The sequence below is a fragment of the Eschrichtius robustus genome, chromosome 5 (assembly GCF_028021215.1).
Source record: "Eschrichtius robustus isolate mEscRob2 chromosome 5, mEscRob2.pri, whole genome shotgun sequence".
NCBI classification, from domain to species: domain Eukaryota; kingdom Metazoa; phylum Chordata; class Mammalia; order Artiodactyla; family Eschrichtiidae; genus Eschrichtius; species Eschrichtius robustus.
The window spans coordinates 65,676,167-65,699,322 of NC_090828.1; the positions used below are offsets into that span (position 1 = coordinate 65,676,167).

General features: G+C 37.3%; 1 protein-coding gene across 2 annotated transcripts in view; it reads right to left on the reverse strand.

Annotated features, from left to right (window-relative positions):
- Positions 1-4,099, reverse strand: part of XIRP2 (xin actin binding repeat containing 2) — a 287,840-nt gene extending 283,741 nt beyond the window's left edge. For both annotated transcript variants that reach the window (XM_068543949.1, XM_068543948.1), the window contains exon 1: positions 3,683-4,099. In XM_068543949.1, coding sequence (XP_068400050.1) covers positions 3,683-4,099 — 417 coding nt within the window. The remainder of the gene's footprint in view (positions 1-3,682) is intronic.
- Between the last annotated feature and the right edge of the window lie 19,057 nt (positions 4,100-23,156).

Here is a 23,156-nt window from a genome sequence, read left to right on the forward strand (position 1 = left end):
TGTGTAAGTTCTGAGCAGAGACCTCCAGAGGCCTCGGGAAGTTCCACTATTTTTCTTTAAACTTCTATGACCTGGGCATAAATCTGGGCAACCTGCTGGAGAAGGAAAGACCACATGGGGCAGAGCTGAGTTGTCCCAGCTCTGTAGCCATCCTAGACTAGCCAGACCCCTGCTGACTTGGCCACTGACCATAGATGTATGAGGGAGACCAGAAAACACTAGATAAACTTCCCAGCTCACCAGAGACTTGTAAGCAATCACAAATGCTTATTGTTTACAGCTGCTAATTTTGGGGTGGCTTGTTACACAGCAAATGCTAATGGATACACTGCCTTATATAATAACAGTTTAATATTTCTTAGTGTTGCAAGTGGATATGACATTCTCTCCAATATTTATAATCTTAGATTCTTGTAAATTCTTAAAAACTCTTTTAAAATCATGTTCCATACCATTTATTTGGGATAATGTCTGTGTGAATTTATGTCTTTGAATTACAGTCTGCCTCATGAGCATAAAAATCTTCAGTTTAAAAGTTCATTCAAAGTTGCTTTTGTAAGGTGTTTTAGAAATGATAACAATAGGTTGTGTCTCACTTTGGAAATGATAAAATGTCAGCTGGCAAATTATTTTAAGATTTTCTCATTAATTTTCTATTGCAATTATATTAGGATAAATTGTTTTAACAAAAGCTCTGGAATACAGTGAATACTTTTAGGGGTTGAGATCATCTCTCTTTTATGAGCTTACTTACTTGTAGAAAATAATATTCGCTCTTATAGTTCCTTTTTCCAATTAACAAAATACTTTTCTAAACTATCTGTTAATGGACACTTTTTAATAAATAAAGACATGTTTCTCCTATGTTCACTGAAAATGCTTTAAACAAATATCTTTGTGTGCATATCTGTAAATATATATACATATATATAAAAGATTCCATGCCTTTAAAAATTCTATAAACTTAGACTGAACCTCAATAATTTTATGAACTTTTTCTTAAGAAGTGTCTTTTGCTGAAGTTTTCTTCTACAGCAACATTAAAATGCAGTTCTTGTTTATTATTGATGAGATGATCTGCTAATTGCAAGAACTTTTCTTATCTGTAATTATTTTCTGTCCTTGCTTTAAATATCATAAATATTGAATATCTTTCCCCACATCACCAGTATCTCAATAGAGAGTTTCCATAAATATAAGCATCAGTGTTATAAAGTAGCTAGAATATTTTTAGATAATTTATGCAAATAAATATGTTATTAATTTATACTAATAACAGAAAGTACTGATATGAGAAAGAAGAAAGATATCTATAGAAACAAAGGGTTAAGGGTTAAGTTGTAGATAATTACTAAGCTTTTGCATGAAATATATAATTTTAAATTAAGGTGAGCTAGGACTCTTTGCATGCTTAGTAACATCACAAAATGATTCACTGGAGGAAAGTAAGTTAATTCCTCATTGGATTCTCATTTTTCTTTTCCTTTTTTCCTTCTTGTTCTAGAAGTCATATGGAATTTATATAGAGAGTTCTGCAAACATTAACATTCATTTATATAAAATTATTCTAAAATTCATGTGTGTCTCTGCAGATGAGAAATTTCTAAATGTAAAATCCATGCTTCATACATTTAGGGAAATACCATATTATGGCATAGTACCTTAGAATACCCAGAACACAGCATATTAAATATGTTAACTGGCTTCCCTGGTGGCGCAGTGGTTGAGAATCTGCCTGCCAATGCAGGGGACACGGGTTCGAGCCCTGGTCTGGGAAGATCCCACATGCCGCGAAGCAAGTAGGCCCGTGAGCCACAATTACTGAACCTGCGCGTCTGGAGCCTATGCTCCGCAACAAGAGAGGCCGCGACAGTGAGAGGCCCACACACTGCGATGAAGAGTGGCCCCCGCTCACCACAACTAGAGAAAGCCCTAGCACAGAAACTAAGACCCAACACAGCCATAAATAAATAAATAAATAAATAAAAATATATATGTTAACCAAATTTCATTTTTGTAAACCAGTTTTCACATATCTGACTTCTTTCCATAATCATTTTTATAGGCACCAGATCCAAAAATCACATAGCATACCAATAGTAGGAATCTCACCTTTCAACCAGAAACCCTTATTGATGTTTCATTTTTTTTTTACTATTTTGTACTGCTCCGGATGAGGATGGGTTATATTACATAATTTATAAGGATGACTTCTTCTACCTTTGGCCATTTCTTTTGTCAATTATCTTGAGTAAATGTCCAAAATTGTTACACTAAAGTCAACAGAGAGTGAATGGAAACTCTTTTCTGTGGCTTTACTTTTCTTAATTCATTAAGGTAAAAATAAATGACATTGTAAATATCTACGTTAAGTGTACCCCAATCCCTAGACATCCAACTAAAAAATATCATAAAGCCATAAACAAAGAGGATTGCACCTGTAGAGTAAAAAGGAGGGAAACAAAATCCTCAAACTGGAGATTGGTAAGCTGTTGTATTTTTTGAAAAATCATCTAGTTTCAACATAACCTCATAAATATAACTTCATATTCCTTATTCTCATTAAACCAAGTTGAGTTACTTGATATACAAGAATGGTCTCATCATAACTACTGTATATGTCCCAGTACAAAACATGGGAGCAAGTATTAGTAAAATAATTTATTTTGAAAATTTTTCTATTTCTGTGAAGACTTCAATGAAGGCTAATTATCCATTAACAAGAATAGGACTGTGCCTCCCTGTTAGCTGTCACTAGGTTAAAAAAAAAAAGAACAGAGCATGGAGTTTGCTTCCCAATGGAAAACCTGAGATCATTTATTAATTCTTTATGAAATTCAACTATACTCTCTTACGTAGGGGCCCTAATGAGTGTAATAAATTCAAGCAATTTAGTTTAAACAGTAGTTGCTTTTAATTGACAACAGAAGTATAAATGTGGTCTTCGTTAATAATGTTGCTAATCCTATTTCCTGCATTTGATTAAATGTCTCATTTAGCTAACAGACATATTTTATGTGTGTTATATATGTGACATTATAATATACCATAATCACTGAGGCATAATCATCATCTACCACAAAATATTCCAGATTGTATGCCCAGTGGGTATACACATATTATCGATAATTCTCACAAGATCCCTGGGAAGTAGCAGATTAAGACATTTATATTCACGAGGTTAAGCGTCATGCATGCAGCTAGAGAAGTAAATAGCAGGTTTCAGGATTAAAATCTAGGTCACTGTTGGTTCCAGAGCCTTCACTTGTTCCATTTCACCATCATTACTGATAAATCCTCGTGGAGTTCTAGCTAAATGCAGCACCATTTGTTAGATGTTTGAAGTACAAAGACAGGTAAGAAATTGTCCTTGCCTCTAAGGAACTTACAACTTAGTTGTGGAAACAAGGCACATACGTAAAGAAACATCAGTATAAAAGGGCCTATCAGAGCTGTTTTCGTGGGAGTGAAAGGAGGTCGGGTCCCCATTGGAACAGACCATAGAGGAAGTTAATAACAGAGGATGCCACATTTCACACTGTATTACATGGTTGCTTCAGGACATCTGTCTAGAATAGTAGTGAGGGGGAAAAAAATTACATGCTTAGAAATAAATGGCAGACTAGGCAAGCTGCCTTGCTTGTCTACTGTAAACTTGGACTCTCAATCAATGTCTCCTTACCTTCTGGCCATACTCAGCTGGTCCGGCTTGTCTGTTTCCACTCCTAGGAGCTTCAAACACACTCCTCAGCTCATCAAGGGCGATGGAGAAGCGTTCGATCCTGCGCCGACCACTCACAGAATCCTCCTTCAGCACTTCTGGCTGGCCATAGTTCCTGGAGTTGTCACTCTTGTCCTCAGGAAACTTCTCTTCAGGCTCTGAGCTCAACATCTCTTCTCCGACACTGCGGGGCAGACTTGGGGGATCTGGAGGTCCAGGCATTGAAGCTACCTCTCCTTCAGGTTCAAGCAATTTGTTTTCTTGAGGCTGGAAGAGCCTGCAACGACTGCCCCCGAGACTACACTCGTTTTTCTGGTAATCGCTGGATTCCCATTTCTGCCGCAGGAGGTTCAGGGAGCCCTTCTGCATCGGGAACATCGATGATGCCAGGTTGTCCTGCAATATCAAAAGTCCTTTCATCAAAGATATGCATGTGAGTAATTTTCCAAACACTGTGTTTAGGAGTGCCAGCTCTTGGGATTTGTATTTCAGTGTAGAAATCCAGCTTTGCTATATAATTTCTGGCTCTTGACCCTACGAAGCTATGTCAGTTAACCTAGAATTAGATTATGGAGAGGACTGATTTGTACAGCCGTGGACATTTGACTCTAAAGAGACAAAACTAGGAAAACATGATTTTCTTCCCTTTTCTTTCTATGTAAAATCAGTCAATAATTACTTACAAAGTAAAATTTGAGCAATATTCACTCATCATTTAGTATGTTCTGAGAAAAGAGCAATTTAACAAGTCCAACAGGAATGAAAGGGGTTTGTTTCCTGCCTGTAACCATTCAGGATTTTCTTGGTTTCTGCAAATGTATTACTTTAAAAGTAATGGACTAATAGCTAAAAGTTACTAAGTTTTTGCTATAAGAAAAACACTTTGGCAATAATTTATATGTATATCTCATTTTAATCCCAACATTCTCACAAGGAGTTAGTTGCTACTATGAACACTATTTTCCAGGTAAGGAAGTTGAGAAGTAATTTGCCCAGGGTTCTGTGTGACAGAGCCTGGATTTGAAATACATCTGTGTGACTCCAGAATCTTCCCTTTTAACCACTGGAGTGTAATGTCTCTTTTTTACTTTAATTCATATCTAATTATGAAAGTGATTAAAATTTAACTTTGTTATAGAGTTTTGTGGTGAGTAGAAAAAAAAAATCAAATGGTAGATTGTACTTTTACCAGAAACAAACACATACACACACATACCAAAATCATAGGCATCAAGAGCTATACACTAGCATGAATTTTTATCATAGAAATAGCTACTCTCTGTTGTAACCCAGAGATTCTACACTGCAAATTTGGGGCTTCAAAAAATAAATTCTGCTCTTGAGGGATGATGCATTTTCCTGGAAAAGTATTAGCATAGTGGGTATGGTAAACAATCTCACTTAGGTTAAGTGAGAGTATCTTAAAAGGTCACCTAATACAATGGCTCCAGACTTCTTTGACTGCCAACCACATTATAAAAAACATTTTATGCACTGGGACTCAGCACACATACAACAATAATAAATTTATATACATATATATATGAAACAAACTTTTGTTTTCATTAAATAATACTTTCCCTTACTGTGTGAAATGTCTGGTGATATTCTCTACTCTAATATCCTTCACTTTAAAAAAAACATTTTCTATCCACTAATGGTTCATGGATTGCTGGCTAGCTCTATACTTAGAGCAGGAGTTCAGTCCCAGGTTGGGTTTTACTAACCGTGTGACCTTGCCAAAGCTTCACTGGTAAAATGGAGTTATATACATTATGGCTTTATTTTGAGGAATACATTAGATAATGCATTAAATGTCTAGTGTGAATTAGACCCCCCAATAGCTGTTAATTCCACTCCCAGCCCCATCTCTGGCTAAATCATTTTAATCACTCAAATATTTATGCTAAACAGGAGCCTCCTAGATAGGAAAGCTTTCAGGAAGAAAGAGGATATTTTAAGCCACAAACCCACGGACTGAACAGACCGGAAAATTTGGCTTTAATAAATTGCTAATTAATAAATTTGGATTAGTCTCTTATTATAGAAAGTCTCAATAAAACAGTACCACCCAATAAGACCTGAATATCTGTTTGGGAAAATGATCAGCATATGTTGAGAATCTAATCAACATATGCTGGAAATGTCTGTGTCTCATGTGTAAATGGACTTCAGAAAAGATCTTATTAGCAAGGGAATGGTGGGAACATTGTCACAGCTGGTAATAGTGACCTCATGAGGTTATTTAATGAAAGAATTGTTTCTGAGCCAACCTTGCATAGTTAGGAACGGAAAGTTGGGAGGAAAAAAATTGGCAAATGGAGGAGGAAAGCCATTTTTCTCATATAGAAAAGGCGAGCCAAACATTCAAAACTGATTTGGAACTTCTGGCTCTAGATAAAGATGGAATAGACATATTTTTCTCAATTCCTCTTTCTAAATATAGCTAAAAACACTGGAACTAATATGTAAAAAGAAACAAGGACTTTGAAAGGTAGAGAGAAGGCAGACAGCCTAGGAACTTTTGCACTTGAGGAACAAGATGGTGGTGAATTCCCTGGATTTTCTTTTAGTCTTATATATCCAGAACATGTTGCTCGAAGAGCCAGTAACCCAAAGACTCCAATGGGAACAAAGAAAATTCCCTAAGAATAGCCTGTTCTCTCTAGCTAAGAAGTAGGAAAGGGGAACGTGAGCAAAGTTGTTAGACAGTAATTGCTATATGTCAGGCAAATAATGAAATATACCCAAAATATGTGTGGGTTTTTTTCCCCACATCAACCAATTCTCCAACTCTCTGGGCTCCAACTGGGTGTCCTAAAGTTCAGTTTAATTTTGACACTAACTATCTGGCATTAGCACAAATTCCAAAGGTTAAGGTCTCAGTTCCACAAGACTGCCCCCACTTCAGACGCCAGTTACAAGTCCCAGGTTGCCACCTGTACCTCTGACCAACTGGCTACAAATCGGGGGTTCCCATGATCCCCCTTCTCAGGTATGGTAATTCTCTAGAACGGCTCACAGAACTCAGGAAGGTACATTACTTATATGTACCTGTTTATTTTAAAGGATACAACTCATGAATAGCCAAATGCAAAAGATGCACAGGGCAAGTATGAGGAAGGGGTGTGCCACCCTCCCAGCACTTTGATGTATTCACCAACCCAGAAGCTCTCCAAACCCATCATTTAAAGAGTTTTCACAAAGGTTTCATTACATAGGCATGACTGATTAAATCATTAGCCCCTGGTGATTAACTCAATCTCCAGCCCCTCTCTCCTCCTTGGAGGTCAGGGAGGGTGGTTAAAAGTTTCCACCTTCTAATCCTGCTTTGGTGTTTCTGGCTAGCAACCCTCATTGCAAAGCTATCAAGGGCCCCCAGGCACCAGTCATCTCATCAGCATACAAAACACATTCATCACTCCAGAGATTCCAAGAGTTTTAGGAGCTGTGTGCCAGGAACTAGGGACAAAGATCAAATATATATTTATCACAAACACCAGTGACTTTGCCCCTCACTGACTCCCCTCCCCTTCCCACCACAACCATGGTATCAGAGAAAACTGGGTGGGGAGCCAGGATTTTCATACCCACTTGATGGTAATAAGACCTTTCTCTAAGATATCAGTGGAGGCCATGTAAGGATCATGTATTTCTGCACCACCTAGTGGTAGTGAGACATTTCTCCCCTTCCCTGCCTGCATCAGAGGACAGAGTTGGCAGCTAGAACTTTCACCAATATTCACTGTTGGTGAGGCCTCTCTTTTAGCAGTGGTATCAGTGAGGGCTACATGGAGAGCAATAAAGGGGGAGCTCTCCCCTTCCCAGCCAGCCAGGGTGATATCAGTGAAATCCCACCTCCACCTAACAGTAGTGGATCACCCTTCTCCAGGGAGTCAAAGGATGCTAACTGGGAAAACTGAACTTCAACCCCACTTGGCAATAATGAGGCAACTCCTCCCTTCATCTTGGGAAACAGATTTAGGTAAGATGCAAAGTTCATAACATAAGTGCCCAAGTGTCCAGATACAATTGAAAATCACTGGTCATACCAAGAACCAGGAAAAGCTAATGTGAAGGAGAAAAACAATCAACTGACACCAACATTGAGATGACTCCGATATCTGGAATTATCTGACTTTTAAAACAGTCATCATAAAATTGCTAAATGAACAATTACAACCTGCTTTAAAAAATGTTTAAATGGAAAAGGCTTAGCAAATAGAAGATTAAAAAGAAACAGAGAACCAAATTGAAATTTTAGAATTGAGATATAAATAACCAAAAAAAAAAAAAAAGGAAAAGAAAACCCCACTGGACAGTCTCAGCAGAATGGAAAGGACAAAAGAAAAGGACCAATGAACTTGAATATAGAATGATTAGAAATTGCCCAATGTAAACAACACAAAGAAAATACAGTGAAAAAAATAGAACATCAGAGACGAGTGAGACCGTAAAAAAAGATCTAGCATTCATGTCATTGGGGTCCCAAATGAATAGGACAAAGATGGTGGTGCTGAAGAACATTCAAAGAAATCGTGGATGAAAATTTCCTGAATTTAGCAAAAGATATGAAACTATAATAAAAAGCTGAGCTAATCCCTATGACACATCAAAACCAAATTTCAGAAAAACAAAATTTTGAAAAAAAAAGAAATGTTGAAATCAGTGAGAAAAATATGACACCTTACCTATAGAGGAAAAACAATTTGAATGACAGTGGCTATCTCATCAGAGACCATGGAGTCTAGGAGGAAGTGGCACAATATTTTTCAAATGCTAATAGAAAATAACTGCCAACCCCCAATTCTATTTCTACCAGAATTAACCTTCAGAAATGCAGGCAAAATGACAACATTCTCAGACAAAGAAAAACTACGAGAATTCATTACCACCAAATTTACCCTAAGAATGACTAAGGGAGTTCTTGAAATACAAAGGAAATTATAAAAGAAGAAACTTGGGAACACCAGGAATGAAGAAAGAACAACATCAAGAGCAAAATCATGGATAAATACATTAGACTTTCTCCTCTTGAGTTCTCTAAATTATGTTGATGGTAGATGCAATAAGTATAACACCATCTGATATGGTACTCAGTATATGTAGATATTTGAGATAATTATGTTATAAACTAGGGATAGTGAAGGGATAAAGGAGGTAAAGTTTCTACCTTCACTCAAGCTGGGAGAATGTGGATGCCAATAGACTGTGATAAGTTATATATGTATAACATGACACCTAGAGAAAGCACTTAAAAAAAAATCCATTACATATGAAATAAATTAAAATGCACTACAGATAAGTCAAAATGGATTCTGAGGTATTCCAATAACTCACAGAAGGCATGAAGAAGTAAAGGGAGAAACAAAAAGCAGAGGGAACAAAGATAAAACAAAATAAAAACAGCAGGCCTGATAACATCAATTATTACATAAATGTAAATGGTCTAAAAAGACTAGTTAAAAGACAGCGATTACAGAGTAGATAAAAATCATTAACTGAATATATATGTATATGAAAGGGCATTATGCTGAGTGAAAAACTCCAATCTCAGAAAGTTCACATACTGTGTGATTGTATTTATATAACATTCTTGAAATGACAAAATTATAGATATGCAGAACAGATTAGTGGTTGCCGGGGGTTATGAATGTGGGGGTCAGGTGGGTTTGACTATGAAGCGAGATCTGTGTGGAGGTGAAAAAGTTCTGTGTCTTGATGGCTTTGGTTATAAAGTATTAACAACTACAATGAAAGTACAACAATCTACACGTGTGATAAAATGGCGTGAAATATATATACATATTGTGCCAATGCCAACTTCCTGTTTTTGAGAATATTCCATAGTAATGTAAGATGGAACTACTGGAAGAAACTGGGTACAGGGTGCATGAGTTCACTATGTACTATGTTTGCAACTTCCTATGAACCTAGAATTATTTCAAAATAAAATGTTTAAAACCAAACAAATAAACCAGGGATTTGGTAGTCACGCCTCCAGATTTTATTCCACTTGGAGAGTGAGAAACATAGATGTACCAGTATCCCTCTTGTGCAGTGACAGATGGTAAGGTACTCTGCTACACAGGCCACCATTATGAATGGTAAGCAACATGCTGTGTCAGTTGTCAATTTATTGCCGCTCACCTGCAAGTGTACCCTTAAATATATGCTCTATCATAAATGACTAAATCTCTTAAGCATTTCTCCTTTATTATGTTTAGCCTTCTTGGTAGAGGGCGCCGGAGGGACATTGTAGGAGGAAGGGCTTACAGCAAGGTGCTGCATGGGTGGAGTGTCAGGGGTTAGGAGAATGTGAGAAAACCCAGTGGAGCCTGTCCAGTCACAGAAATGGAATGCCACCCCTCATGATCTTATAGCCTTGGCCTGGGAAAAATCTTTCCACAGCCCTCTCAACATGGAAACAAATCCCATAGCTGCCTGTGGCTTGGAGGGTCACAGAGGGAGCAGTTGTTGATTCTAGGAGACCTTGAGCAGCCTGCATGCAGACTGATTGTGTCCCAGGAGATAAACACTAATCTGCTGTTCCCTCTGCCAGCCCCTGCACAATCCTTGTCCTCTGAAGTCCTCTTACCCACACAGACACTCTGATTCCCACTGCATTTCCTTGTTACCAGCTATTAATCACCCATTGAGGCTACACCCTGGAGGGTGGCCTATTGCTTGTCTAGAAACTCCAGAGCAGCCCCAGCCTGGCTAAACCAGAAGCTTCTCTGTTCTCCAGGGGCTGAACCACACCTTCTCCAAGGGTGTCTGAACCCTTTGTGAATTTGTCCTTCCTTGGTTACTCTACCTCAGCCCTAGGGTATCGTATAATGTTTCCTTATATATTATGGTTACACTTTCAGTGTGGTTGTTAATTCTTTATATTAAACTTCTCCTGTTTAACCTGCTGTGTGGTTTCTGTTTCTTGATTCCACACTGCCATAATACTCTTGTTCAGTAAGAGATGTCTACTACCTAATTCCAACAGTAGGTCATGAGGCCACATGTTTTCAGTATTGTCATGATGATACATGCCACTGTTCCCCTTGTGACCAAGTGTGCTGGGGTGTCCCATTGAACTCTAGTCTTCCGTGACATTTTTCAGAAACCATTACAGCAAGGATTATCTAGACAAATGAGTTTAAGAAGCTTAATATTCATCCGGTTCTAAGAGAACTATAATGTGCACTTCCAGATTAAAGGCTGTTGAAAAATCTTTGAGACAAAAAGAAGCCTAAGTAATTTAGGATTTTTTTAAACTTATTTAACGAGAGGATCTTTTATCATAAATTGCCCATAGTTGCCTCAAGTGTTGTCTTTCATCAAAGCCCTTTTGAAAAATGTTGACATAAGGCAAAAGTCACTAACTATGGAAGGTAAGCCTCAGATTCCTTCTCAGTATATATGTGGTAGTAGAAATTAATCATTCATCTCAGTCATGATTTTTGACAAGTTTTTAAAGAGTATTTGTATTAATAATTATTATATTTAACAAGTACTTTTTTGTATTTTTATCTTATTAAAAAACAGTGGGCATCTGTTAAAGACATGATAAGCTGCAATATTTATGTCTAAAATGAGAGACTTTCCCAGCATTGAGGAAACTATATAATAAACCAGAATCTGGGTATGTATGAACTGAGGAAGATAACTGTATGTTTCATAACAACAAAAAACGCTGAATTAAAACGTAGCTAAAATTAAATAAAAATTTAATTTAAAAAACTGAGTTGAAATGAAGATCGCCAGGAGCTATGTAGGTGATCTCCCTGTGACTATGCTGCAAAGTTTGCCAGTTGGTTACAGAGACCTCTTCTTTCACATTCAGTGAGACAAACTTTGATTCACACAGGATTTACTTGTGTTCACATATCCAGAGGCCTGTTTGTGGGTATGGTAGAATCTAGTCACCCAGGTGAGCAATGCTCAAGAACAACCTGAGTTTAGGAATTTTGGACTTTGGTTTTATGTGTCAAGTGAACGTCATCCCTAAGTTAGGCATCACTAAGTCGAGTCATTAAGACCAAGGTTTTAGCTAGGCAGATTCAGGCAGGGTAAAACTGAAAAACGTCCACAGCAGCAGGATTAACTGATGAGTTGGGAAAAAAAATTAGGGCATAATACATCCAATGTTGTCATTTCCATAGAAATGCATGCTGTCTTGCACTGTCACATATGACACATAAAATGTTTTGGTCTAACCTCAGTAAATGGACTCTGCATTTTTCCTTGTTTAGGGGATGGTTTTAGTGATTTAACGGATTTTAAACCAAGATTCTCCCCTATCATCCTCTCTCTCTGGGATTTCATGACCCTATGCTTTCAGTCTCATGTATTCCTTATTATCTCACCTTCCACGAGACATTTGCAAATGCTGTTCCTTCTGCCTCCGTACTCTTCCCTCTTATGTTCTGGTACCTCCTAATTATGCTTCTGGTCTCAACTTAAGGCATGACCCTCTTGGAGAGCCATTCCTGACTTGTCAAAGATGTTGTGGCTCACTATTTCATAAGCATCTGAGGTGATTTTAAGGAAGGTGATCTGAAATCCATAGTTGTGAAACACTAATAGAGAGTCCATCGCGTGCAATGGACTGGCAGAGATAAAATCTGCCAAGATTTAGTATACTGTATAAATGAACTACCATTCACATGAGGATTCCAAGGTCTTCAGTTCTTGTTGCTGCTAGGTGATCTGCTATCTCATGTAAAAGAGTATCAGGTGTGTAGAGGGAGAAATTTTTAAGCAAGGAAAGGAAAGCCATATCCAAAATTAAGTTGTCAATGCATTAAAAACTGGACTCTTGGGCTTCCCTGGTGGCGCAGTGGTTGAGAATCTGCCTGCCAATGCAGGGGACACGGGTTCGAGCCCTGGTCTGGGAAGATCCCACATGCCGCGGAGCAACTAGGCCCGTGAGCCACAATTACTGAGCCTGCGCGTCTGGAGCCTGTGCTCCGCAACAAGAGAGGCCGCGATAGTGAGAGGCCCGCGCACCGCGATGAAGAGCGGCCCCCACCTGCCGCAACTAGAGAAAGCCCTCGCACAGAAACGAAGACCCAACACAGCCATAAATAAGTAAATAAATAAAATAAATTAAAAAAATAAATAATAATAATTTGAACAGCCCAATTAAAAAAAAAAACAACTGGACTCTTACAAAAGTGTTCTTAAACCTTGTGATCTCTGTAATTGTAAGAATTATCTCCTGTCTCTGTTATTGTAACATTGAGCTTATTTCTAATTATAATGTAATTATAATAATAATATAATATATAATTATATTAATATATAATATATAAGGCCTGTGGCATATTTCATGAACAACAACAACAATGATTTTTGCCTGTCAAGCACACCAATCTGCTCAAAGAAAAATTAAGTCTCTGAGTAACTCTTGATGAGAAGAAAAATTACCAAATGCTTTTCTGCTCCACTGAAATTCCCTGAAGTCAAATTTTAAACAAGCTTTGTAAATAGTTTCAGATGGTTGATTTACTAAGATTTCTTGAAAATCATAACTCTCATTTCTTGTATTTAAAAACATGCTTTGGTATAATTTTCTTCTAAGAGTGTTTCAAGTTAAAAGCAGAGTTATTTATCAATTTGAAATACATTTCCAGATCTAAGAGATATATGATTATCACATAATGATAGCAAATGAAAAATTTTAAACAGCCTGATATATGGCACAGGTGACAACAGTGCTGACAACTTTGAACTATATGTACAAATTGGAAAATTTATCCTAAAGTAAAAATTTAATAGAAGAACCTTATTTATATGTAAATGTCCTTTGCAGCATTTTTATAGTCATTATAAAAGAAAACCCTAAAGTTCAAAGCATGAGGAATGTTTTAATAAATTATAGTCAAGTTACACAATGAAATTATGTAGCCATCTGAACAATAAGTAGGAAGACAGCATCGAAATATTGAAATAAATTTACAGTATAACATTAAGCAAATAAATACATGAAAGTGAATATATTTCATTAATTCAAAATACATGCATATGTTCAAGAACTGAAAGCATTTTCAAAAGTAAAAATAATTGTGTTAGTGTATTGGGATTTGAGGAAATTGACTTTCCCACACTTAAGGAAAAAAATATTGTCTTTAGCAGCTTTAAACTGTCTACCTCCTTCCATAGGGAAAAAAAAAAGCCTTTTGAAACAATTATAGATTTTTCTGAAATATTTTAAAATTTCCCACACATTACTCTAATATTTATAGCATCAAATTCCAATATTCTCAGTTTTCACTAAGCAGAGAATAGCCATTGAAGGTAATTTAAACCCAAGAGTCAGTTTACTGCAGTCATCTCTGTTTTAAATTACAGTACTACCAAAGCCTCCTCAGAATCAGCATGCGATCCCTCCTTTTTCCCTCTCGCGGTTATGTATATATATTTATATTGCTTCTATGAAATGATGCCTGAGCCTGACTGCAGGTGATGTCATTTCCACTGCTCAAAAATTATGGCACTCTACATCAAGTAACCAGCCAAAGGTTACTATGGAAAAGAATACAAACTCAGCTTTAGGAACTTGGGAAGCCTCTTCAACATATTTCCTGTGGGGACCTGGATGGAAAGTCTTTTGCCAGATGCAGGAAGATGCAATTCTTCAGGGGGTTATTTAACCCTATTTCACTCTAATTATTTAATGTTTATTTTGAAGTTCTGAACACAGAGCACGCTGCAGAGCGTCTGAATTTCAGGACAAAGCTGTTTCATACAATAATTTCAGTCATAAATCAATTTGCTTTTTTTCCAACACCTACAATCCTCTTAAACATTGCATTTCAGAAATCAGTAGAATCTAGGGCTTCTCTTGAAGCCCTAAAATATGACTATAATATAAAAATATTTTTCACATATATTTTAGCAATTTTCATACCAGACAAAGTTAGGAAACTTTCTGTTAATCAAAATGAAGGCTCTACCAATTTAAGAATAAAAAAGATACCAGAGTAGAATAAAAACGTATTGTGCGATAGAACTTTTCTTTGTGGGCGTCTTGTCTTTGGTTAACTACAGCTATCTGCCTGGAAGGGGAAAATATTTTGCAATATAATGCTATCCTCCTTTAAAACAGTAGCTAATGATCCCAACAAGGGGACAGAGCATAAGAAGATTGTGAGGCATATCAGCATCAGCAAACTGCAGTTTCAAACTACAAAACAAAAGGTTTCCGAGAACCTGCCAAATTTCTGTCGTCACTGAGCCAGATTCTCTGCCAAGGAAATCCTCAGTCTTGCAACTATAGAAAGCAAGTTAAGGTTAGGGAAATATGTTAAACTAGCACCTTCCCAAAAGGGTAAGAATCCCTAGAATTAGGTTTATAACACTAATATTGTATAATTTATTTTTCTCTTTTGGTTATATTTCTGTTACCAATCATTCAGTATTTTTGTTGTGACTGAGAAATAGTCTCAGACAATACTCATTTTTTTTCAGAGAAAAAAGTCCTAAAGGCAATGACTAAAAATGTTTGTCAAAAAAATTAATTGAGCTATTTTGGGGAGGGAACTTTTAATTAGTTTTGGCAAATAGTTGCTGAACATCTACCTGATAAGAATTTGAAAGAAATGAATTAAGAGTTTCAAAGAATATTAAAAAAATCTAACTAAAGCCTTAATATTAGATGTTGCCAATTCCATTAATTTTTTTTTGGCTCTTCTAACTTCATCAAAACAGATTTTCAATTAGTTTTCCTTCTGAAAATGTACCTAAAATTAGTACATTACTTAATTTGCCACTAATAAGATGCATGCATAATTCGTATACGTGAAGAGAAAGATAGGAATAATGCATTTGTTTATTTTTCTTTCATCTCCTCATTCACATTTATTAAGCGAACTGGCAAAGCACCTAGCTAAGACAAGTTATTAAAAGAATTTATGAAGTTGTATATTTGCAATAAGCTTATCTTACCGCCATGTCCTTTTCTGTCAGGTTCCTGTCCTGTGACTCGGCTACCACAGTTACATATCCATTAAAGGAAAACACAAATTTAACAGTTCTTTAACTCACTGACCTCATCTAACTAATGAACATCAAGCATGATGGACATACGTCGCTAGATAGCGGTTACAAGACACCAAATCTCTCATTGCTAGCTCTGGGAGCTACATTATTTAGTAAGTCATGGAAGAGAGAAGTGCACTTTCGACCATAACCCCTGCTTGTGCTGGGTACTCAGCTTACAAGGTTTGCCAGGTAAAGGCTGACTGAAGCAGCTTTTGTTTCCAAATTCTATAGAACAAAAACCCATCCTCAAAGGACCGATCTCACAGCATCCCAGGAAACTGTCTGCAGGATGTGGATAATTAGTATTTAATAAAAGAAGATATTCATTAAATGTTTCATGGATTATCCCAAGCAGGCTGGGCACCAGACAATACCTGTTATTTAGCACAAAGCTCATGATCTGTCACATAGGCGGGCTTCTACCACTCTCACATACAGAATACATCTGTAGAAAAACAACTATCCAAAACTTGCTCTTGTGAGGTTTAAAATACATATCTCAATGTTGATAATAGAAAAATAGAGTTTTAGAGTTTATTGTGGGAAGCTGCCAAAGGGTTAGAAAGGATCAGTCCCACGTTCTAGGGTTTACAGTCTGGTCAAATGCACTGCTTCTTACCTTTATTGTGCACCAGCATCATCTGAGATGCTGTTGACACTGCAGATTCCTAAAGCCCCAATTAGGGAGTTCCAGATTCAATACGCCTGGAATGTGGTCTTGGGAATCTGCCTTCTTACAAAGCACCACAAGTGGTTCCGATGCCCATAGATGCCGGATTTAAGAAATACTTTGCTACATGGACAGACATATCAATGAACTGAAGAAGATACAACATCATTCATTAATGCAATAAATGCTTGTGGAAGCCTACTATAGGAAAGGTACTATGCTAAATGGTTATAAAGCATTTATAAAACAACATATAAAAACAGAAAATATTAAGTGTTAGTGAAAGTATGGAAGAATTGGAACCCTTGTACATTGCTGGAGGGCACGTAAAATGGTGCAGCTGCTCTGGAAGACAGTATGGTGGTTCCCCCCAAAATTAAATGCACATTTACCATGTGATCCAACAATTCCACATCAGAGTACATACCGAAAGAATTAAAAGCAGGAACTCAAGCAGACTTTTGTTCACCTATGTTCACAGCAGCATATTCACAATAGCCAAAAGGTAGAAATAAACCAGGTATCCATCAACAGATGAATGGATAAGGAAAACGTAGCATAAACATACAATGGAATAGTATTCAGCCTTTAAAAGGAAGGAAATTCTGGTATCAATATACGCTGTTACATGGATGAAACTTGAAGACATTATACTAAGTGAAAGAAATCAGTCACAAAAGAACAAATATTGTACAATTCTATTTATATGAGGTACCTAGAATAGTCAAATTCATAGAGAAAGAATATTGAGTAGCAGTTATGAGGGCTGAGAGGAGAAGAGAATGAATAAAGAGTTATTGTTTAATGGGTACAGAGTTTCAGTTTGGGATGATGAAAAATTTCTGGAGATGGATGCTGGTGATGGTTGCACAATGGTGTGAATGCACTTAATGTCACTGAACTGTACATTTAAAAATGGTTAAAATGGTAAATTTTACATATATATTTATAGCTACAATAAAAAAATCCAGAAAAACTTGTCATTAAAAATCATGCAAATAGTAATCAGAAAGTGTAGAAAGTACACTGGTAAATAAATGACCAGATTTGATAAAATAAATAGCCTTCTTGGTGAAGAGAATTTTCGTATGTGGTGTTAAATGCAAGGGCACTCAATCCCTGTTGCTTCTACCCTCTGTACACCCCGACCCCCCAAACACATGCAAATTAAGGGAAAATGGAAACTTGGTAATTCATCATACAATGCATACATCAGCCCATCTGAGACATGAAGGTAGATATTGCTTAAATTCTGTCATTAAAGAGGCAAATGTATGTATAAGGTTTTTTTTTTTTTCCCTTAAGCAATGACAGACAACAACAACAACAAAAAGAAAATCAAAATCACCTTCTTATTCAGTAAGTGAATGTGATGGAGACTGAACCGTGTAATAAGAATGGATGTGATAATGTGGGCATGCTTGCAGTGTAGTAGCAAGGAATACAGATCTGGGACTCAGTGCATGGAGACTGTTGCCCTACGTTTTCCATTCAGCCACCACATGGTCTTGAGCTTTAGTCTCTTAGAAATAAAATGGGACTCATAATGCTCTCCCTGACCTGAGAGAGTTGTATAGATCACATCTTAAAGGAAATACGTGGAACTCTGAAAGTATTTCAGTGTCAGAAAAACCTCTTCATGTGGTATGAGAAATGGCATTCAGTAGAGACATTTCTTTTGAGTACTACACTAAAACAAATCAAAACACATTTAAAACTTTCCTCAAAGATTGTCAATTAATTTTGAATTTATAAAACTTAATTAATTTTGAATTTTTAGTGGAGACAAATTATCTGTTTAGGATGGATTTTATTTTCAGCAATAAAGTCAGTCTACGTCAAAGGATTAAAATGGGATTAGATGGTTGATTATGCTCTTAGAAAACTTCCAGAAATGCTGAGATGAGGGCCAGCTGTCCAGAGAGGCAAATGTGCACCTAAAGATATTTAGTCAAGCCTCTTGGCATCTCAGGGCCTTGGTTTCTTTACACTTATATAAACTGGGGTTTGAGGTTCAAAGAATACGTCCAGTTCATTCCCTGAACGCCATGGTGATAGTAGAAAGTTTCTAAATTCTCCACCTTTACACTTTCAGGAAACCCTCAGTCTGAGACGTGAGTCTGAACACTCTAGATCCCACTTTGGGGAGGTGACTCAGATAATGAGGGGCCACAATCAAGTATCCCTGATGGAAGTCGTGAAGGGGCTCAGGATGAGGCTGCAGCTAGTCCTCGGGGAAAAGATACACTTGTCTCAGAAAAGTGCATCTCCTCTGTGTCTGTGGACAAAGCTGCCCACAGTGGTTTGGTAAAGACTCCATGACAGGTACAGAGCCTCTTCGCTGGTCCAAATGCAGTCCAGGCTCATGCCCATTCACAGTGATGCTTTGGAGGAAGTTCATTCCCAAGAATAACTCTCATTTGAACAGGCCCCTCAGGACAACTTTGTTCACACACAGAGCCACTTCCCACAGCGAAACCCAACCTGTAGGTGTTGGGTAAAGACTGGTTTCAGCAAAATTATCCCAGGAATTTAGAAACACCGTTTTCCTTTCCCCTTGAGACTTGCTATATCTGAAGGAGTACCAGTTTTTCTTTTTTAAAAAATATCTTCAAAACATAAATATGACCATGCACCTTGAATTCCAGTTTCTATACACACAGCCCTTAGACATTCCCAAGGTTCTTACTTGCTAAGGGAGGTTGCTCTTAATAAGCCCTTCCCTGGTGGCGCAGTGGTTGAGAATCTGCCTGCCATGCAGGGGACACAGGTTTGAGCCCTGGTCTGGGAAGATCCCACATGCCGCGGAGCAACTAGGCCCGTGAGCCACAACTACTGAGCCTGCGCGTCTGGAGCCTGTGCTCCGCAACAAGAGAGGCCGCGATAGTGAGAGGCCCGCGCACCGCGATGAAGAGTGGCCCCCGCTTGCCGCAACTAGAGAAAGCCCTCGCGCAGAAACGAAGACCCAACACAGCCAAAAATAAATAAATAAATAAAAATTAAAAAAAAAAAAAAAAAAGCCCTTCACCTACACTGTGATGAACCTGGCTACTTCTCTAGCCAACGAGAAAAACAGGTTTAATCTGCGGCAGGACACGCCCTCTAGTAAGACTTGACGTGACTTAGTAACGCAGAGACAATATCAATAATTTACAATCATGTTCTGTAGGGACCTGAGTGTCCTGTGGAGGTGCCTGTGAGACCTGTAAAAAGGACAATGCTGAAGAGATTAGCTTCTCCATAATAAGACAGCGCTGCATGTCAGTAGTTAAAGAAAAAAGGAGTCTTCGCAAATGAATGAACCCTTAATGTTTTGCTGGACAAACACAAAGACCTCTTTCAAATATATCTCATTAGAACCTCTTTCAGCCCTTTGGAAGTTTGCAAACTTAGAACTGTAAGGTAAACTTTCTCCTTTGTACCCAGTATCCTGAGTGCTCATCTGTCCTACATGGGTTTCCGAAGGCCTTTCCTCCCAAGAGGATCACAAGGCTGTCTTCACCCATAAGAGAAAGGCTGAAATCTTGATATGTTAAGAGTGTGGTGGTCTTTAGCCTCTGGCCGAGGAGCATTCCACTCTTTCTGACGGCAATTCAACCCTTAGTACACAACAAACACTTATTTTAATTTGCATCTCTTGTTTATTATTTTTTTTTCCAAAACAGGACAGTCAGGGGTGCTTAAAATGGAAGCCCACATTTAACACCCCTCCCTCAACTTAGAAATAATGCTTTTAACTGTTTTGCGCTTAAGGAGTATATATATATATGAAGTAATTTAAAGAAATTGTACTATGACTAAAATAATGTTTGGGAATCACTGCACTTCTTAACTTTTAGGAATCCATTAATATTTCATGTGACTACAAATTATAGAAATTCCTGACACAGTGGCTTAAACAGAAAACCATATCATGTTAGTTTCATACACAAATCACAGCGGTCCCCAAACTTTTTGGCACTAGGGACTGGTTTCATGGAGGACAATGTTTCCTCCGCTGGGGGGCGTTGGGGGGGTGCGTTCAGGTGGTAATGTGAGTGATGGGAGGCGATGGGGAGCGGCAGATGAAGCTTTGCTCGCTTGCGCACCGCTCACCTCCTGCTGTGCGGCCCGGTTCCTAATCGGTACCGGTCCGCGGCCCGGAGGTTGGGGACTCCTGCACAAATGGATTGCACAAATGGATTCAGAAGTAGTCCAGGATAGGTTATGCCATCAATCTTTCTTCATCATTCTTAGCAGGTGGCTTTTATCTTCAAGCTTATAAGAAAGCTGCCATATCCTAAAAATTGCATCCATGTTCTAAGAAGAAAGAACGCAGAAGGGTCAAATGCTCTTCTCTTGGTGAGTGAGGCTGCTTTTTGTTAGTTTCCTCCCCAGAATCCCCTGGCTGTCAGTAGCCAGAATTGTGCCCCTTAGCCAGCCCCATCTGCAAGAGAGCCTGGGAGACCAAGTATTTTTCTTGGATACATTGCCACCCCAAATAAAATTGTGGTTCTCTTAATAAGAAAAACGAATAATTGGGTAGTCTAGAAGCAGTGTCTGTCACCACGTTCTAGCCCAAATACATCCATGATGCTATGATATTATGCTAATTTTATGTGTTATTGAAAAGAAATATATATAGAGAAAATAGTGTCCTGTCATAAGTACTTAAAGAGAAGCAAATTTGTGTAGAAAATTTATGAACGATCTTAGAAATATCTTACTTTTCTCTAGATGTTCCAATCCCTATGGGATGTTCCCTCTTGGCTGCCTAGGGACCTGCTGGATCACTCCAAATAGTCCTGACTTCCTAGGTACACCCACATGTAGACACATTGACTTCTAGAAGAATCTGCTTTGTGCCCCATCAGAACCAGATTCTGTTCATTATTTTGGAACTAATAGGTTAATCTGTTGCAGATCAATTAATGGGTACTATCAGGTTACCTATTATTATTTTTTCCTGCAGATCTCTAGAGATACTGAGTGTGAATTTGAATCCAGGTGGCATTTTTGAGCTATATGACTAAACTGTGTATTAACCATCACTGAGTCTTGAGTTCCATGTGTATAAAAATGAACATAATATCTAACTCAAAGTCACTTGTGAGGGTTTGGGACATTTGACAATGTAATGAAGCAGTCAGGCACATCAAGTCCACATTCAGAACAACTGGCTTCAAATTCCTGCTCAACCACCAGTACTTAAATGACGTTAAATGCATTATTTACATATCTAAGCATTAGTTTCCTCACCTAAAAACTGGGATGATAATAATATTTCCCAACAGAACTCTTGTGAGATGAATGCAGTAAGTGAAATAAATTTTTTTAAGAACTTAATATAGTTCCTATTCTGGAATAAGTGTTCAGTGGATGTTGGCTTTTATTAGCAGTATTTAAGTGTAGTGGTTGGCACCCAAAAAGTGCTTTAAAATATCAGTTATCTTCTACGAACTATGGACTACCACAATTTTGAGATAATTTGATTTCATTTTATATATTTTAAACTATATATTATTTCAACTGAGTTTATTAAAAGTCTTTCTCCTCAGAGACTGTAATCACAAAGTCTAATTAACCATCTGATTTTTATTTGGTCTTTCTAATAGATGTTAGTCCAGTCTGGAGGTTTTCATATTTAATTGTTAGAGTGATATATTATTCAGGACAATATTACCTATTATTTTGGATAAATGAATCCAGTGGCAGAAATACATTTTAGTGTAATATATTAAATCTTACATGTTTAATGAATTTTCTTACATAAAAAGGACCATAAATCATATCAATAGTTGCAGAGTTTAGCCAATCCTCAAATTATAAGTTTCGTAAGTCTTATTTGAAAGCTTGAAAATATAGAACAGCTATAATATGATACTTGGGTGTGACACAAAGTTCTACGTAAGACTAATTTTGGACACTGGTTACATTCTGAACTGCAAGTTCTGGTGACTTATAACCTTTTTTTCAGGAGTTTGCCAAAGTCAATAAAGAACAATTAACCTAAAATCTTTTAATTTAAAAAGTACTTGGGGATTCAACTATACTGGGAGAATAACTGCAGTACTTATCTTAGTGTGTTTCTTTTTCCCACCCTGCGAAGATTAAAAAAAATAAAGACAGCCCTAAAAATTATAGGCCTGTCATCATCACTACTTAGTTGGAAACTTACTGAAAGGTATCATCAAAAAATCAATTTTCAAGCACGTAGAAATCATGGGTTGCTGGGTAAAATCTGCTTGGCATTGTGAAAAATAAATCCTGTCAAATCAACTTAATTTCCATCTATGACAGAAGTGACAAGAACAGTAGACACAGAGAACTTGATAGATAAAATATATCCTGACTTTGGTCAGAATGTAGCAGCAGTTCCACGTAATATCGAGAAAAAATACAGTTTGGGTACCACTTTATTAAGAGCTCCTATTAATGACTGTGCTAAATATATCTGGAAATAATACTCACTTGGAATATTGGACAAGTAAGGTAACTGGTTAGATATAAAGATGATCAAGTCCAAGACCAAATTGTAACAGGGATGATTCTGATAATTTTCTCATAAAAACTTTGAAAGGTATTAGTAAGAGTAAAACCAAGAAGGAATCATCATTTCGCTGCTTCTTTTTAAAAAGTCATCATGCCTTTTGCAACCGTCATGCCTCTCCTCTTGACTTTATTCATGCCTTTGTTAAATTATGAATGCCAAGTTAAAGATTTGCATCTAGAAAGGGTATAGAGAAT